Raw genomic sequence first — 17,043 nt, forward strand, 5'->3', positions numbered from 1 at the left:
CAAGTGTTCGTAACAGAAAATTGATGGTAATGACCCAGTATGCTGATCTCAAGGGTATCCATAACAGTTAGTGATATTTAGCCAATAAAGTTCTTTTTTTTAAATTTTATTTAATCAGGGAAAATAGCATCAGCTAAAAAGGCTGTTTTTCAGCTATGCTCTGAGTTCTGATAGTATTTGGTGGTACTTGATTTTTTGTCTTAAATCTTTAATTTAAAAATCATGGTTAGAAGTTACCATGTCTGCAGTTAAACTGTTAAGGTAAACCAATGATTGTAACAGCACAATATCAAGTAACTTGTGTACTGAATAAATAACCCTCCTTATATACGCGCAGGGGCGCCCGTAAATATTTCTTTACCCAAATCACGAGCTAGTTCCAGATATTTATTTTTATTTATTTATTGATTAGCAAACACCCAACAGGGTTTTTACGCTAATGTACAAGGTACGTACACATAAGTGCCTAGTTTAAGTTACAATAACATAAGTGCCTATAATTTAGGTTACAATAATGATTAGTACTAAGTTACAATAAGTGCTAAGTTACAATAGGTGCTAGGTTACAACCAGTGCTAAATTACAGTAAGTGGTAAGTTACAATAAGTGCTAGAATTACAATGAGTACTACATTACAGTGAGTGCTAGGTTACAATAAATACAATAAGTGCTAAGTTACAGTTATAAAGTAGGAGTAGTTGATTGTTTAAATGTTTCAAGATCAATGGTAGATAGATTTGGGATACATAGATCGTTCCAATGGGGAATATTTCTGGGTAGGAATGAATAGAGATACATGTTTACTGAAGATTGCACTGCTTGAAGGTTCTTAGTTTACTAATTTGTTAAGATGCCTTACTGTAGTTATACTGAGAGTAAAGTGTCAGTAAACTTAAGTATATGGAACATAATTATTTTACTAAGTTTTAAACTCTCAGTAAAACATCAGTGAATGTGGGTTTACTGAAAAACTACTAAAATAACAAACAATTAACTGTTCCATATACTGGGGATATACCACTGTAGTATTCTAAGATACTTCAAGCAGTGTTGTATATGATTAAATTTCTGATTATGATTATGATTATATACTGGGTCGAGACAGCACAGCTGATAATTGACCCAGGTAATTACAGACAAAAAAAAACATTTAACATATACATGCATACATAAAATTATTTATTGTGTGATGACAAGGTGGTTGGTAAAAATTTCTGTGGATTGCTCTTCAATAAAGTTGTTAGGTGAAGTGTTCCATTCTCTTAAAGTATTCGGAAAGAAGCTTTTCTGATACGATACAGTGGAACTGACTGGGATTATAAATCGATGTTGATGGAGCTGTCTATAGTTGGATACTGAGTTGGTAAGAAATAAGATGGTAGCTGTATGGAAGGAGTCATGATGGGCTCTGGTAGATAGGTACTTGCTAAGTACAGGGTGGAAGTCGCACTGCAGCCAGTGGCGACTGGTACGATGCAACGTACCACCAAGAGTTTCTGAACTTTTGGGAGCTCACATCTGGAAATCACATGAGCCCACGTCCGTATTTGAAGTATACGGACCTATAGCCTGATATAGGCTAGCATAGCTGGTTACATTTTGGGCCAAATATATATAGTGGTAATTGCAACAATCGATTATAGTTAGGAATTACAACGTTAGGGTAACGTTACAATTGTGATGATGCGGGGGCGTCGAAAGTTGTGGCGCGAAAGAGACAAGTCGGTGGCTGATGGTGGCAAGTGGCATTACAGACAGGATGTTATCCGTAACACGGAACTAATATACTATTAGAAACGGAAATTAACCTGTCTATACAGTCTATAGTGACTAACCTGTCTATACAGTCTATACAGTCTATAGTGACTAACCTGTCTATACAGTCTATAGTGACTAAGCTGTCTATACAGTCTATAGTGACTAACCTGTCTATACGGTCTATAGTGACTAACCTGTCTATACCGTCTATAGTGACTAACCTGTCTATACGGTCTATAGTGACTAACCTGTCTATTATGGGGTGCCATTTGTCTCAAAAACCCAAAAATTGAGATCTAAACCAAATATCGTCGATATTTACTAAACATCGACGACATTTAGCTAAATATCGACGGCATTTACTAAACATCGACGACATCGATGACATTTACTAAACATCGACGACATTTGCTAAACATTGATGACATTTACTAAACATCGACGATATTCAGCAACTCAGCTACTTTCGCGTTTAAATTTTCTGCGGATCCTTTACTATAATAATATTATTGGCGCGTACAATACTAATAATTTCTGATTAGCTGCTTGCGACTGTAGATGAATCATCTGTGGTACTACGTGACTCATTAGGCATTCGTACCTCCTTTAATGCTGCGCATCTATTAAGGTCAATGTTGCTGTGTTGGCGACGAGTTGGACTGAGAGGAAGGAACTCATCTGTGAGGATAAGAGGTATGGGGTTAGCCTCTAAAGCTGTAAATGTGACAGCATGTACACTGCACGTTTTTCGCTTTTCAATGTTCCAGTGACAGAACTCAGTCTGGCAGAGACAGACTCTCACGTGAACGAGGGTCTGGAGACTCTATAGCATACAGGATTTGTGCACGATGACAGCTACATACTTTAATTTGTGCATGCGTGGTGTATGTTGGGTTGCCTTGTGTGGCCAGACCAATTGGGTAGGGAGAAGAAGGGATCTAGTACAGTTCAAATCTTGGTTTATACTGGTCTTGACACTACCCATTTACATGTAGTGTTATTACATGGCAATTTAAATTAGTTGTTTCATGGGCTTGACTGACCCAGGTGAATAACCACCTAACATATTTTCAAAACTTAGCTCAAAAATGCACTATATGTATATGGCTGCAAATGAGTTGCTGTCTCATTGATACCATACCCCATTCTTGTATTTTGTTTTTACACTTTTATATGCCAACCTAGATTTGTTTCCTGTTAGTGCAGTGATGTACTATTATCGTACTATAATAAATATTTGTGACAAAATCAGTCTTATATATACACAAGCCTATCTTCATATGGACATCAATACAGCATTTTAAAAATGTATATGCATCACTTCGTATACTTTACCTACACTGCTGTACCATACGCAAGGAAATTTTGACACAAGAAAAATTTGATGAATTCGCGTTTCAGCAGATTTGATGAATAAAATGTTGACGAAATCAAAAAATTGTAGACAAACCTGTACTTTTAAAGACATTTGACGAACTTAAGTTTGATGAATTTAATTGTTCGTCAATTTTGTTAAATTTTTCTATTGTCAAAATTTCCTTGCGTACGGTATGCAAGGTGACTAATGTATTGTGAATGCTAGCTAGTTATTGGCCTTCTTATTCCAAAGATACCTATCTGTACATGTCTTAATACGATACAACAGACAGTCATCTGCAAATTAGGCGACAAGTAGATTTAATACAGCTGGGAAAGTCATTTATAAAAACAAGAACAGTAAGGGGCCCAATACAGAGCACTGAGGTACTCCACTGGTAACGTTGACAGCTTCTGAAATAGAACCATCACAAAAAACTTACTATTTATGGTTGGTTAAAAAAGACCAAATACAGTTAATTGTCTCTCTGGTAATTCCATAGTACCTTAATATTAACAGTAAGAGTTTATGGGAAACCTTGTAGAATGCCTTGCTGAAATCCAGCAGTATGCAATCAGTTTGTGCTTTGTCATTTAAACTGGATGCTAAGTCATGGACAGTTAATAGTATTGAAGATCAGCAGAATGTTTTTGGTGGAAGCCAAACTGACTGGTTGAGAGGATATTGTTACATTCTAAATGCCCCATCACATGCAATTAAATAATGTGCTTGAGAGCTGACAGTTTTATTAGAATATATTTTGTGACTGCTCTATTAGAGTATTGATATCAAATCAGCTAAAAACTGTAAAAATAAAAGTACTGTACATTTGATATCAAATGCAGCATTATGCATAGTGTGTTCATGTTTTGCTGCATGTATTTCTTACATTCACATTGCTTTAAAATCTTGTATTATATGCTGGCATAATACTTGATGCTTTTGCTAGCCTGTTAATATACAATCATGCCAACATAATTGGCACAAGCACATTAATTTTTAAAAGATATTAGCGTTTATAAAATACAAGTGCACCTGTAGCTTATAGCAGTACCTTCCTATTGTAGTTACTACACAGTAAAAAGAAAGTGTTCGAGCACCCCTACATCTATTCTTAGATGGCCTTTTGTAATAAAGCACATCTTATCTGTGCTTGGAAACTACTGAGTTACACATGTGTACAGTACTTATGTATTTTGTACTGATATTAAACATTAACATGTTTAATCTTTTATTAATTAAAATAGTATGAAGTATGCAACCATTGAAATCACTACAGCAGATCTTTGGTGACAATCAATTTCACCATTGCCAAAGTTTCTCAAGTAGTGGAACAAAGAATTAAGCATATTACTAAATGGTGCAGTGTCAGTGTAGGATTCTACTCCACTGTATTTGCTTCGTATGTAGGTCTACCTAGTATGCAGTTGCTCATCAACTCGCTATGGATGATCCACAATCAGAGCTCAGAAATGTACTGTTTTGGGTTTCTTTGGTGATTTGTCAGAATGTCCACATCAAGTTTGTGAGTGTATACCAGGAGACAACTAAAAAGGAAAGAAAACAAAAAAACATAATCTAGTGAGGCTAGACTTTAGTGACATCACACAATGCACATGTGTGTTTTTCAGTTTGCTGTACAGATGTAAAAAAATGCACTATAGCTGTTTGAAATTACAGCTGTTGATTTACACACAATATGTCTCATGTTTGAAAATTGTTTACTCTTAAAACTAGGAAAAAACTGTGATGATTTATTGCCATTGACTTTGAAAATTGTAGCAGCCTGCTGCTGAGTACTGACAGGGTAGCAAAAGGTAGAAGCAGTACTTTCCAAGTATTAATTAAAAATTCTCATTCACTTTAAACTTTTCACACTGATACAGTAGATAGGCGTTCATTGACACAAACTGGAATCATTTTGCACTTTGTAATTCAACTGTACAGCCTCTGACTCACACATTGCTCTACAGGACTAAGGGACCTGTGAAATAACTTTGAAATCTCCCTTATTTGGACCTCTTTTATCCAGGCCCAGACAGTCCAAATTAGTCACAAGCATGTGGCCTGTAGTCTATTGACAATAAGATGTTTACATGTTAGGTGGCTTGTTGATTCTAACTACCACTTGGTTGCTAGGTGATAAAAAAATTTACAACCCAGGGGAGTGACCACGAATGCTCTGTAGTGACTTCCCCTTCTGCCCACTAAAATGTATAGTAGCAATAGTAACATTGCAGAACAGTTAACTTTACCAGTTACGGATATTTCTGAGATAAGGACAGTATACCAGACTACCTGGATAAGAGAGGTTCCACTGTACCTGCTATAAAATAAATTACATGGATGACTCTAGCAAATAAAATTCTTCAATTATCCTTGTTGCCTCTCTATAATGTTGATGATTCTATCAAAGTAATTTAATATTGACTGCTCTACTAGAGTATCTTGATCTAAGTTACCAATATTAAAATTCCTTGAGGGTGAATTAAAAGCATGCAACCAATAATGCACAACTGACAATCAAGCTTAACAAGTTGCTCTACCTTTGAGTTGGGAGACCAGGCAGCAAATTTCTAGAACTACCCTTGTGTGTAGCTAGTTGACAAGTTGAAATGATCTCAGAATTTCGTCTTTGCAGGCAAGTCCATATTATATTGTTTGGTAGGGAAATTTGACTAAATAAAAAGTACTGGTCTGGCAAGAGCACTCAAATTGTGGCCTGCTGAGATTCATATGAATATTACAACAAGCTATTTTACTAGTTTAATTTTGTGTACTGATCTGTTATGCACCTATCAATGTAATCCCCGACTACCACTAATACGGGCTGAGGTGGGGGAAGGTGGGGATTTGCATCACTGAAATTACAATTCCCCACCTACTGGGGACGTACTGGCAATGCAAACCACGACCAAGTCTCGACTTGTAACCCCCGGGAATACTGGGGCTAGGAGGGGATTTGTACGGTTGTGTGGCGTTGGTCTAGTGATGAGTTAGTTCGAGCGGATTCTAGTACGAACGTAGTAGCTAGCACCCGAGACACTCCTTCTTAATTAACCTGAAAGCACACAGCTTTGCTGTCTGAGTGAATTTCTTTAGTGAAGATAGATCCCCACTATGTCGGAGAAATGTAGCGATCAATTCCCCTACCATCCCCTACCCTTAGCCCGTATCAGTGGTAGTCGGGAATTACATTGATAGGTGCATTACAGTCCTGTAAAGTATTAATAAACAACTAAATGAAACACTACTTGATTCATGCAACTAAATAATTATACTCAGCCGAATTATACTTTCAGTGACAGCGGACAGCATTATAGGATGTCAGTGGACCATCAGTGTGCTGCCATATGCCCCAATTCTCTATCATACCAACATCTGCAACTTGTATGTATGTAGGTATATGTACACTGTAAAGTTAATTAATATTATTATTATTATTATATTCAATAATACTGTCACTGAGAGTATTGGCACCCAGGGATGAAAAGTGAAACACGTGCAGTTTACAAATTGTCACATTTACAACTGAAAAGGTAACTTCATACCTCACATCCTTAGTTACAGATGAGATCAGTTCCTCTCGTTGCCAATGACAGCCACAACATTGATCTTAATAAACGCGCAGCAATTATTTCCATTAAAGGTCATGGACTCATCCGAATGAAAACAAGCCTAATGAGTCACGCATAGCACCACAGATGGTTCATCTACAGTCACAAGCAGCTAATCAGCAATTAGTATTTACAAGTATAAGCGCCCATAATATTATTATACTGAAGGATTCGCAGAAAATTAAAACGCAAAAGCAGGTGAATTGTTAAATATCGTCGATGTTTAGCAAATGTCATCAATGTTTAGTAAATATCGTCGATGTTTAGTAAATGTCATCGATGTTTAGTAAATGTCATCGATGTTTAGCAAAAGTCGTCGATATTTAGCAAATGTCGTCGATGTTTAGCTAAATCTCGTCGATATTTAGCAAATGTCATCGATGTTTAGTAAATATCGACGCTATTTAGTTTAGATCTAAATTTTTGGGGTTTTGAGACAAATGGCACCCCATAGTCTATACCGTCTATAGTGACTAACCTGTCTATACAGTCTATATAGTGACTAACCTGTCTATACAGTCTATAGTGACTAACCTGTCTATACAGTCTATTGTGACTAACCTGTCTATACAGTCTATATAGTGACTAACCTGTCTATACAGTCTATTGTGACTAACCTGTCTATACAGTCTATATAGTGACTAACCTGTCTATACAGTCTATATAGTGACTAACCTGTCTATACAGTCTATAGTAGGTATTCCAGACTGATTTTAAAATTTTGGAAAAACGGGCTTTTTATATGCTCAATAGATAGAGTATTGATTGCCGATCTCAGAAATATATAGTTTGTTGGGTTGGAATTAGCTACTTTGGCATGCACAGTGCTTAAAAACTGAAAAAAGGTACATTTTTTCTCCGAGGCTCCCCATACATTTTACAGGGGAAGATGGCACAATTGAATCAGGAAGCTATTTAGCAATCTGGACTATCTTGAAACTGCAGTTGCTTCTAGCTGCAAGTTTGTACATGTAATGAGAGTAACTTCAGGTCTTATTGGATCTCAGTGATCTTTGTATGCTTTGTGGTGAGCAAATATGTTTCACCTACTGCACACTTCTCAATACAATGGTGTATGCCCATAGGCAAGTGGCTATCTCAAGCAAGTAAAAACATCAAGTTAACAACTTATAAAGGTAAACAACTAAAGTGGAGGTGCCACAATGATGCAACAATACTTAAGGTGGAGTTGTGGTTTCAATTATGGCATTGTTATGCCGACTTTGAAGTGGTTTATACTTTTGAGCTGATGACACAACCATCAGAAAATTGCTCTGGAGCTGAAAATCGCTAACCCGAGCGAAGTAACTACGCACTTTAAAGTAAGCACCAGTGACTACCTTCCACTCGACCGTACGTTTTTTAAAGTTTTAAAGTATTCTACATACATTACAAGGCTTGAAAAGATTACAAAACAACACAAAACTTACTTATATGTAACGCGCACGATAAAACTAAGCTTTTCATGATGATCAGCGTGTGGAAAAACCCCACAGCGATTTTCACCCTCATTGGAGCTCGGACGACGGAGCAATCTCAAGTTCAACACGAATTGTCATTTTGTGCCAGGGTTCTATTGGGGAATATACGGAGAATTTTTTATTAAAAAATCTCGGATACTGGAATGCCTATCTATAGTTACTAACCTGTCTATACAGTCTATAGTGACTAACCTGTCTATACAGTCTATAGTGACTAACCTGTCTATACGGTCTATAGTGACTAACCTGTCTATACCGTCTATAGTGACTAACCTGTCTATACAGTCTATATTATTATAGTGACTAACTTGTCTATACAGTCTATAGTGACTAACCTGTCTATACATGTAGTCTATATAGTGACTAACCTGTATATACAGTCTATAGTTACTAACCTGTCTATACAGTCTATAGTGACTAACCTGTCTATACAGTCTATAGTGACTAACCTGTCTATATAGTCTATATACTGACTAACCTGACTATAGAGTGTATAGATAGGTTAGTCACTATAGACTGTATAGACAGGTTAGGCACTATAGACTGTATAGACAGGTTAGTCACTATATAGACTGTATAGACAGGTTAGTAACTATATAGACTGTATAGACAGGTTAGTCACTATAGACTGTATAGACAGGTTAGTCACTATAGACTGTATAGACAGGTTAGTCACTATAGACTGTATAGACAGGTTAGTCACTATAGACTGTATAGACAGGTTAGTCACTGTACAGTATATAGACAGGTTAGTCACTATATAGACTGTATAGACAGGTTAGTCACTATAGACTGTATAGACAGGTTAGTGACTATATAGACTGTATAGACAGGTTAGTCACTATAGACTGTACAGACAGGTTAGTCACTATAGACGGTATAGACAGGTTAGTCACTATATAGACTATATAGACAGGTTAGTCACTATAGATTGTATAGACAGGTTAGTCACTATAGACTGTATAGACAGGTTAGTTACTATAGACTGTATAGACAGGTTAGTCACTATATAGACGGTATAGACAGGTTAGTCACTATATAGACTGTATAGACAGATTAGTCACTATATAGACGGTATAGACAGGTTAGTCACTATAGACCGTATAGACAGGTTAGTCACTATAGACTGTATAGACAGGTTAGTCACTATAGATAGTATAGACAGGTTAGTCACTATAGACTGAATAGACAGGTTAGGCACTATAGACCGTATAGACAGGTTAGTCACTATAGACTGTATAGACAGGTTAGGCACTATAGACCGTATAGACAGGTTAGTCACTATAGACTGTATAGACAGGTTAGGCACTATAGACCGTATAGACAGGTTAGTCACTATAGACTGTATAGACAGGTTAGGCACTATAGACTGTATAGACAGGTTAGTCACTATAGACTGTATAGACAGGTTAGTCACTATAGACTGTATAGACAGGTTAGTCACTATATAGATGTATAGACAGGTTAGTCACTATAGACTGTATAGACAGGTTAGTCACTATATAGACTGTATAGACAGGTTAGTCACTATAGACTGCATAGACAGGTTAGTCACTATAGACTATATAGACAGGTTAGTCACTATAGACTGTATAGACAGGTTAATCACTATAGACTGTATAGACAGGTTAGGCACTATAGACCGTATAGACAGGTTAGTCACTATAGACTGTATAGACAGGTTAGGCACTATAGACTGTATAGACAGGTTAGTCACTATAGACTGTATAGACAGGTTAGTCACTATAGACTGTATAGACAGGTTAGTCACTATATAGATGTATAGACAGGTTAGTCACTATAGACTGTATAGACAGGTTAGTCACTATATAGACTGTATAGACAGGTTAGTCACTATAGACTGCATAGACAGGTTAGTCACTATAGACTATATAGACAGGTTAGTCACTATAGACTGTATAGACAGGTTAATCACTATAGACTGTATAGACAGGTTAGTCACTATATAGACTGTATAGACAGGTTAGTCACTATAGACTGCATAGACAGGTTAATCACTATAGACTGTATAGACAGGTTAGTCACTATAGACTGCATAGACAGGTTAGTCACTATAGACTATATAGACAGGTTAGTCACTATAGACTGTATAGACAGGTTAATCACTATAGACTGTATAGACAAGTTAGTCACTATAGACTACATAGGCAGGTTAGTCACTATAGACGGTATAGACAGGTTAGTCACTATAGACCGTATAGACAGGTTAGTCACTATAGACTGTATAGACAGGTTAGTCACTATAGATAGTATAGACAGGTTAGTCACTATAGACTGTATAGACAGGTTAGGCACTATAGACCATATAGACAGGTTAGTCACTATAGACTGTATAGACAGGTTAGTCACTATAGACTGTATAGACAGGTTAGTCACTATAGACTGTATAGACAGGTTAAGCACTATAGACTGTATAGACAGGTTAGTCACTATATAGACTGTATAGACAGGTTAGTCACTATAGACTGTATAGACAGGTTAGGCACTATAGACTGTATAGACAGGTTAGTCACTATAGACTGTATAGACAGGTTAGTCACTATAGACTGTATAGACAGGTTAGTCACTATATAGATGTATAGACAGGTTAGTCACTATAGACTGTATAGACAGGTTAGTCACTATATAGACTGTATAGACAGGTTAGTCACTATAGACTGCATAGACAGGTTAGTCACTATAGACTATATAGACAGGTTAGTCACTATAGACTGTATAGACAGGTTAATCACTATAGACTGTATAGACAAGTTAGTCACTATAGACTACATAGGCAGGTTAGTCACTATAGACGGTATAGACAGGTTAGTCACTATAGACCGTATAGACAGGTTAGTCACTATAGACTGTATAGACAGGTTAGTCACTATAGATAGTATAGACAGGTTAGTCACTATAGACTGTATAGACAGGTTAGGCACTATAGACCATATAGACAGGTTAGTCACTATAGACTGTATAGACAGGTTAGTCACTATAGACTGTATAGACAGGTTAGTCACTATAGACTGTATAGACAGGTTAGTCACTATAGATAGTATAGACAGGTTAGTCACTATAGACTGTATAGACAGGTTAGGCACTATAGACCATATAGACAGGTTAGTCACTATAGACTGTATAGACAGGTTAGTCACTATAGACTGTATAGACAGGTTAGTCACTATAGACTGTATAGACAGGTTAAGCACTATAGACTGTATAGACAGGTTAGTCACTATATAGACTGTATAGACAGGTTAGTCACTATAGACTGTATAGACAGGTTAGTCAAGATAGACTCTATAGAGAGGCTATAGTCTCTATACACAAGGAGGTTAGAATTATTAGTATACTAGTAAAATCCCATTATCCGTGTTACGGATAACATCCTGTCTCTAATGGCTACTGATGGTGGCGCAATACAGGTTCTCAAACGACAGCTCACAAAGAATTTTTTAATTGATTGATGTCTAAATGGAGGTAAAGGTTAAAGAGGGTAAGTGATGACACAATTGCTTATACACTGTTCAATGCCTATGTTGGTTTCGTTACCATGGTTTCGGGCTCGCATGGTTTCGAAATCCCAGCTGAGAGCCCTATCAGTTGTTATTGAACCTTTGGGTAGACGCCCAATCCTTCTAAAAGAACAGTTCATTATATCAGTATGCCATGTTGCACATTCACTGATGCATAGAGTTGAGGCTGGTATTATGGGACAGGGGGTAAGATGGGTCACATAGCTTAAAACAAGTGTACTGGGTTAAATCCTGCAGATTTAGCAGTAAAGAGATAGTACCTATTCAGATCATCACAGATAGTGATTATAAGTCATCCAAGGTGGCGGCCAAGAAATGGCTGTGATGGTAGGTTAATGGTAAAAATTTTAATAATGACAATTCAGGTGAATTTTGTGCCAAGACCAAGCGGCACAAAAATTCACCTGAATTGTCATTATTAAATTTTTTACCATTAACCTACCATCACAGCCATTTCTTGGCCGCCACCTTGGATTCCACATCTTTTTTCACCTTAGCCTTTCTGAGGGCCTCACACTTTTTTTACAGCTTGGCTGTTTTGGATTAGATTTCATTTCTTTTTGTATTTGTATACCCCAAAGCCGGCCTATGGCCAGCTTTGGGACTTTTTTAACCCATCTTTTTTTCTTTACCACAGGAAGAAGAAAAGATGAAGTAGATGTACTCTAAATATTTTATCAGTAAATGTACAAATTATATATATAATACATATATATATTGATTACAGAAATCTCCATGGTGGTTTCTTTGTAACTGAACACTCTACAAGGTGACCTCTTCTAGATGCTCTCTCTACAGGGTGAATTATTTGTAGCTGAACGATCTACAAGGTAACTTCTTCTAGCTGATCTCTCTAAAGGGTGATTTGTTTGTAGCTGAATTCTGTACAGGCGATTTGTTTGCAGCTGAGCTCTTTACAGAATGGTTTCTTTGTAGCTGAACTCTCTACAAGGTAACTTCTTCTAACTGATCTTTCTACAGGGCAATTTGTTTGTGGCAGAATTTTATACAGGGTGATTTCTTTGCAGCTGAACTCTCTACATGGTGGTTTCTTTGTAGCTGAACTCTCTACAAGGTAACTTCTTCTAGCTGATCTCTCTACAGGGTGAATTATTTGTAGCTGAACGATCTACAAGGTAACTTCTTCTAGCTGATCTCTCTAAAGGGTGATTTGTTTGTAGCTGAATTCTGTACAGGCGATTTGTTTGCAGCTGAGCTCTTTACAGAATGGTTTCTTTGTAGCTGAACTCTCTACAAGGTAACTTCTTCTAACTGATCTTTCTACAGGGCAATTTGTTTGTGGCAGAATTTTATACAGGGTGATTTCTTTGCAGCTGAACTCTCTACATGGTGGTTTCTTTGTAGCTGAACTCTCTACAAGGTAACTTCTTCTAGCTGATCTCTCTACAGGGTGATTTGTTTGTAGCTGAACAATCTACAAGGTAATTTCTTCTAGCTGATCTCTCTACAGGGTGGTTTGTTTGTAGCTGAATTCTGTACAGGTGATTTGTTTGCAGCCGAGCTCTTTACAAAATGGTTTCTTTGTAGCTGAACTCTCTAAAAGGTAACTTCTTCTAACTGATCTTTCTACAGGGAAATTTGTTTGTGGCAGAATTTTCTACAGGGTGATTTCTTTGCAGCTGAACTCTCTACATGGTGGTTTTTTTGTAGCTGAACTATCTACAAGGTAACTTCTTCTAACTGATCTTTCTACAGGGTGATTTGTTTGTAGCTGAACTATCTACAAGGTAATTTCTTCTAGCTGACCTCTCTACAGGGTGATTTGTTTGTAGCTGAATTCTGTACAGGTGATTTGTTTGCAGCTGAGCTCTTTACAGAATGGTTTCTTTGCAGTTGAACTCTCTACAAGGTAACTTTTCTAGCTGATGTCTCTACAAGGTCACTAGTTTGTAGCTGAACTCTCTACATGGTGGTTTCTTTGTAACTGAACTTTCTACAAGGTGACTTCTTCTAGCTGATCTTTCTACAGGGTGATTTGTTTGTAGCTGAACTATTTACAAGGTAACTTCTTCTAGCTGATCTCTCTACAGGGAGATTTGTTTGTAGCTGAACTCTCTACAGGTGATTTGTTTGAAGCTGAACTCTCTAAATGATGGTTTCTTTGTAGCTGAACTCTCTACAAGTTAACTTCTTCTAGCTGATCTCTCTACAGGGTGATTTGTTTGTAGCTGAACTATCTACAAGATAACTTCTTCTAGCTGATCTCTCTACATGGTGATTTGTTTGTAGCTGAATTCTGTATAGGTGATTTGTTTGCAGCTGAGCTCTTTAAATAATGGTTTCTTTGTAGCTGAACTCTCTACAAGGTAACTTCTTCTAGATGATGTCTTTACAGGGTCACTAGTTTGTAGCTGAATTCTCTACATGGTGGTTTCTTTGTAACTGAACTCTCTACAAGGTAACTTCTTCTAGCTGATGTCTCTACAAGGTCACTAGTTTGTAGCTGAGCTCTCTACATGGTGGTTTCTTTGTAACTGAACTCTCTACAAGGTGACCTCTTCTAGCTGATCTTTCTACAGGGTGATTTGTTTGAAGCTGAAGTCTCTACAAGGTAACTTCTTCTAGCTGATCTCTCTACAGGGAGATTTGTTTGTAGCTGAACTCTCTACATGATGGTTTCTTTGTAGCTGAACTCTCTGCAAGGTAACTTCTTCTATTGATCTCTCCACAGGGCGATTTGTTTGTAGCTGAACTCTCTACATGGTAGTTTCTTTGTAGCCGAACTCTATAATGTGATTTCTTCTAGCTGAACTATCTCTTTCCATAGTTGCATGAACTCCCTACAAGGTAACTTCTTCTAGCTGATCTCTCTACAGGGTGACTTGTGTGTAGCTGATCTCTATACAGGTTTCTTGTTTCTAGCTGATCTCTTGAATTCTCTTCAGGGTGACTGCTCTATTAGGATGACTGCTCTATTAGAGTATCTCGATCTCGCACTTGCTGCACCAAGTTGGATTTCATGTTATAACTCCGTGGCTTTAAGTCTGATTCTTCTACACCATTGATGAGCCTTTCTAAGATGATTACTCCATCTGTACAACGATTTTCAAAGCATTACCCCAAGCGGTTTATCTGGTAGGCGTGGCAAGCAGTCGTTTTTATATTAGCTAATCTCGATTGTGTAATTGTTACACACTGTTGGTTTTTTCGTTGTATCTTCCTGTTTTTCAACTCGATTTCTTTCAAACCACAAAAGGTTTGAGGTTCAATAGTTAACCTATTCACCCACCGATTTTCAGCTTCTTCCCATACGCGGTTTACCCTGTAGGCGTGACAACATAATGGTGTTATTTTTCGTGAATAATCGCTCATAACTCTTTGCCTGTTTATTGTATTCCAGCCAATGTTGGTACCGAGATGCGCCTTTATATCCCCCTTCTGTGTGCCAAATTTCAAGGCAATCGGATGTGGCGTTCGCGTTTTATAGCAGTTTTTGTAAGTGTGCGACAAGAAAAAGAAAAATAAGAAGAAAAAAAAAACGAAGAAACTGAGCCAATTTTTGTAGTCGCATATCTCGGGAACGCGTGAAGCGATTTCGCTCAAATTTGGAATGTGGAGTGCTGCAGTTGGAGGGCATGTCCACAGCAAAAATCGTCTTGTTTCATCAAGGAAGCACAGAGCTACGGAGGTGCGAAAATTGCGTTTTCTTTCTTCCTGTCAATATACTCACGGGTGTTACGCGCCGGCTTCTTGGGCCGCACGACACACTACCGTGTGTCTTGATATGCAACAACAGGTGGGTCACTGCTTAATGAATAGATTGTTAATGTGCATAATTATGTTATGTATATTTGTCCCATGACTTTTAGATAAGGAGTTTGAAGTAGTTCTGCTTGACATGCAGTCTCAACCTTGGTACAGCAGTAATGAAATGTTGCAAAAGTATCTTGCAGAGGAGTGGCTCTCATCAAAACCGGTATGTTAGTACATGCTTTACATGAGTTTGTATTCATGTACACGTACATATCTCTAATTAGTTTTGGTCACATGTATGCCACCTAAATTTCCATGCTGATATTGACACAGATAATCTTACTGAAGCATTCAACCATACACTGAGGACACGGTATCTACAACTTCGTCAAGATTCCGGTATGACTGACTTAACAGAGGTTTTAGTAAACATTGTGTTCCCAGAACAACTGCATGAGTATATAATTGCAGTTTCCCAACAAACAGAAGCCTATCGCAAACCTAGATACACCATCCCAGATTACTTAAGCAACCGTCCCCACAATGTACAAGCTGCTTGCTTAGCAAGTATATCAAAATCAAAACAGTTTATAGCTTCTGATGTCACTACAAATGGGAATGGATTATTTACTTTGAGAAGTAGCGAAAGATCATATCGTGTGGTAGACATTCCTGGTGGTTGCTGTGAGTGCCCATACTTTTCTAAAACCAAATTTCCTTGCAAGCATACGTTCACGATATTTAGTCTGTTTGCTGAGCAGTGGTCTTGGCATGACCTTCCAGATGATTTGACCGAAAGTACTTACATGACATTGGAAGCTTCACTATTAGAGCAGGGTTCAGCATGCACTACCATTTCAACAGGAGATATGCCAGATGCATCCACTTACACTATTGACAGTACTAATGAGAATCAAAAGAGTGATGATAAACTGAAGGACAATTCAGATGTTGATCACAGTGTTGATGTTGAAATGGATAATGGTAACACAAGTAGGGAAGATGATGAACCAGTTCAAAAGATCCCAAAGGCACAAATGTCAGCACACAAGTTGCAATCACTTCAGAAAAATGCACATGCAGTTTTAACAAAGTGTAAAGATTTGTGCTACTTAACCACTGATTGCTCAGTTTTAGAAGATGTCATTAAAAAAGCAGAAAAATTGTATTGTGAGCTAGTGGAGTCAGTAGCTGCAGATTCATCAAGTACTATTAACAGTTTACCAGTCTTTCCTGTGCTGGCTAAGGCTTCAGTCGACAACGCCAGGAAAAAGAAAACTACTGTGCCATCAAACCAATCCTGTAAAGCAAGCCCATCGAAGTTCTTTTTCAAGGAAGGAACTCAAAATGCCATGTACAGTCAGTGTGGATCAAAGCTTTAAAGAGATCATTGCTCCATTTATATTGGGTAATGTTGGTGGTAGGAAGGGTATCAATGATCACGAAGTTCACATGGATTACTGTGGAGATATCATTGAGACAGACACCAAACCAAGTGGCTTATAATTAATTTCTAGCAGTGACACAGCCAGAATATGTGCTGGGAGTAGCAGGACATTGCCATTACAAAGCACAGG

At 37.6% G+C, this 17,043-nt stretch overlaps 2 protein-coding genes across 2 annotated transcripts in view; both read left to right on the forward strand.

Moving 5' to 3' along the window:
• The window catches only part of LOC136265140 (uncharacterized), a 142,017-nt gene that overhangs the window by 58,611 nt on the left and 66,363 nt on the right, over positions 1 to 17,043 (forward strand). The gene's annotated exons all lie outside the window — the stretch shown is intronic.
• Positions 11,691 to 16,848, forward strand: LOC136263656 (uncharacterized). The gene is made up of 3 exons (XM_066058296.1): positions 11,691 to 11,712; positions 15,583 to 15,689; positions 15,751 to 16,848. Exons 1-3 carry the CDS (start codon positions 11,691 to 11,693, stop codon positions 16,846 to 16,848), a joined length of 1,227 nt encoding a protein of 408 aa, XP_065914368.1.

Source organism: Dysidea avara, chromosome 8, assembly GCF_963678975.1.
Source record: "Dysidea avara chromosome 8, odDysAvar1.4, whole genome shotgun sequence".
Lineage (NCBI taxonomy): Eukaryota > Metazoa > Porifera > Demospongiae > Dictyoceratida > Dysideidae > Dysidea > Dysidea avara.

Coding starts and splice junctions, on each gene's coding strand:
- LOC136263656 (XM_066058296.1), top strand. CDS start 11,691: ATGGAGGTAAAGGTTAAAGAGG. Junction 11,713..15,582: donor GGAGGTAAAGGTTAAAGAGG/GTAAGTGATGAC, acceptor CATGACTTTTAG/ATAAGGAGTTTGAAGTAGTT. Junction 15,690..15,750: donor AGTGGCTCTCATCAAAACCG/GTATGTTAGTAC, acceptor ATCTCTAATTAG/TTTTGGTCACATGTATGCCA.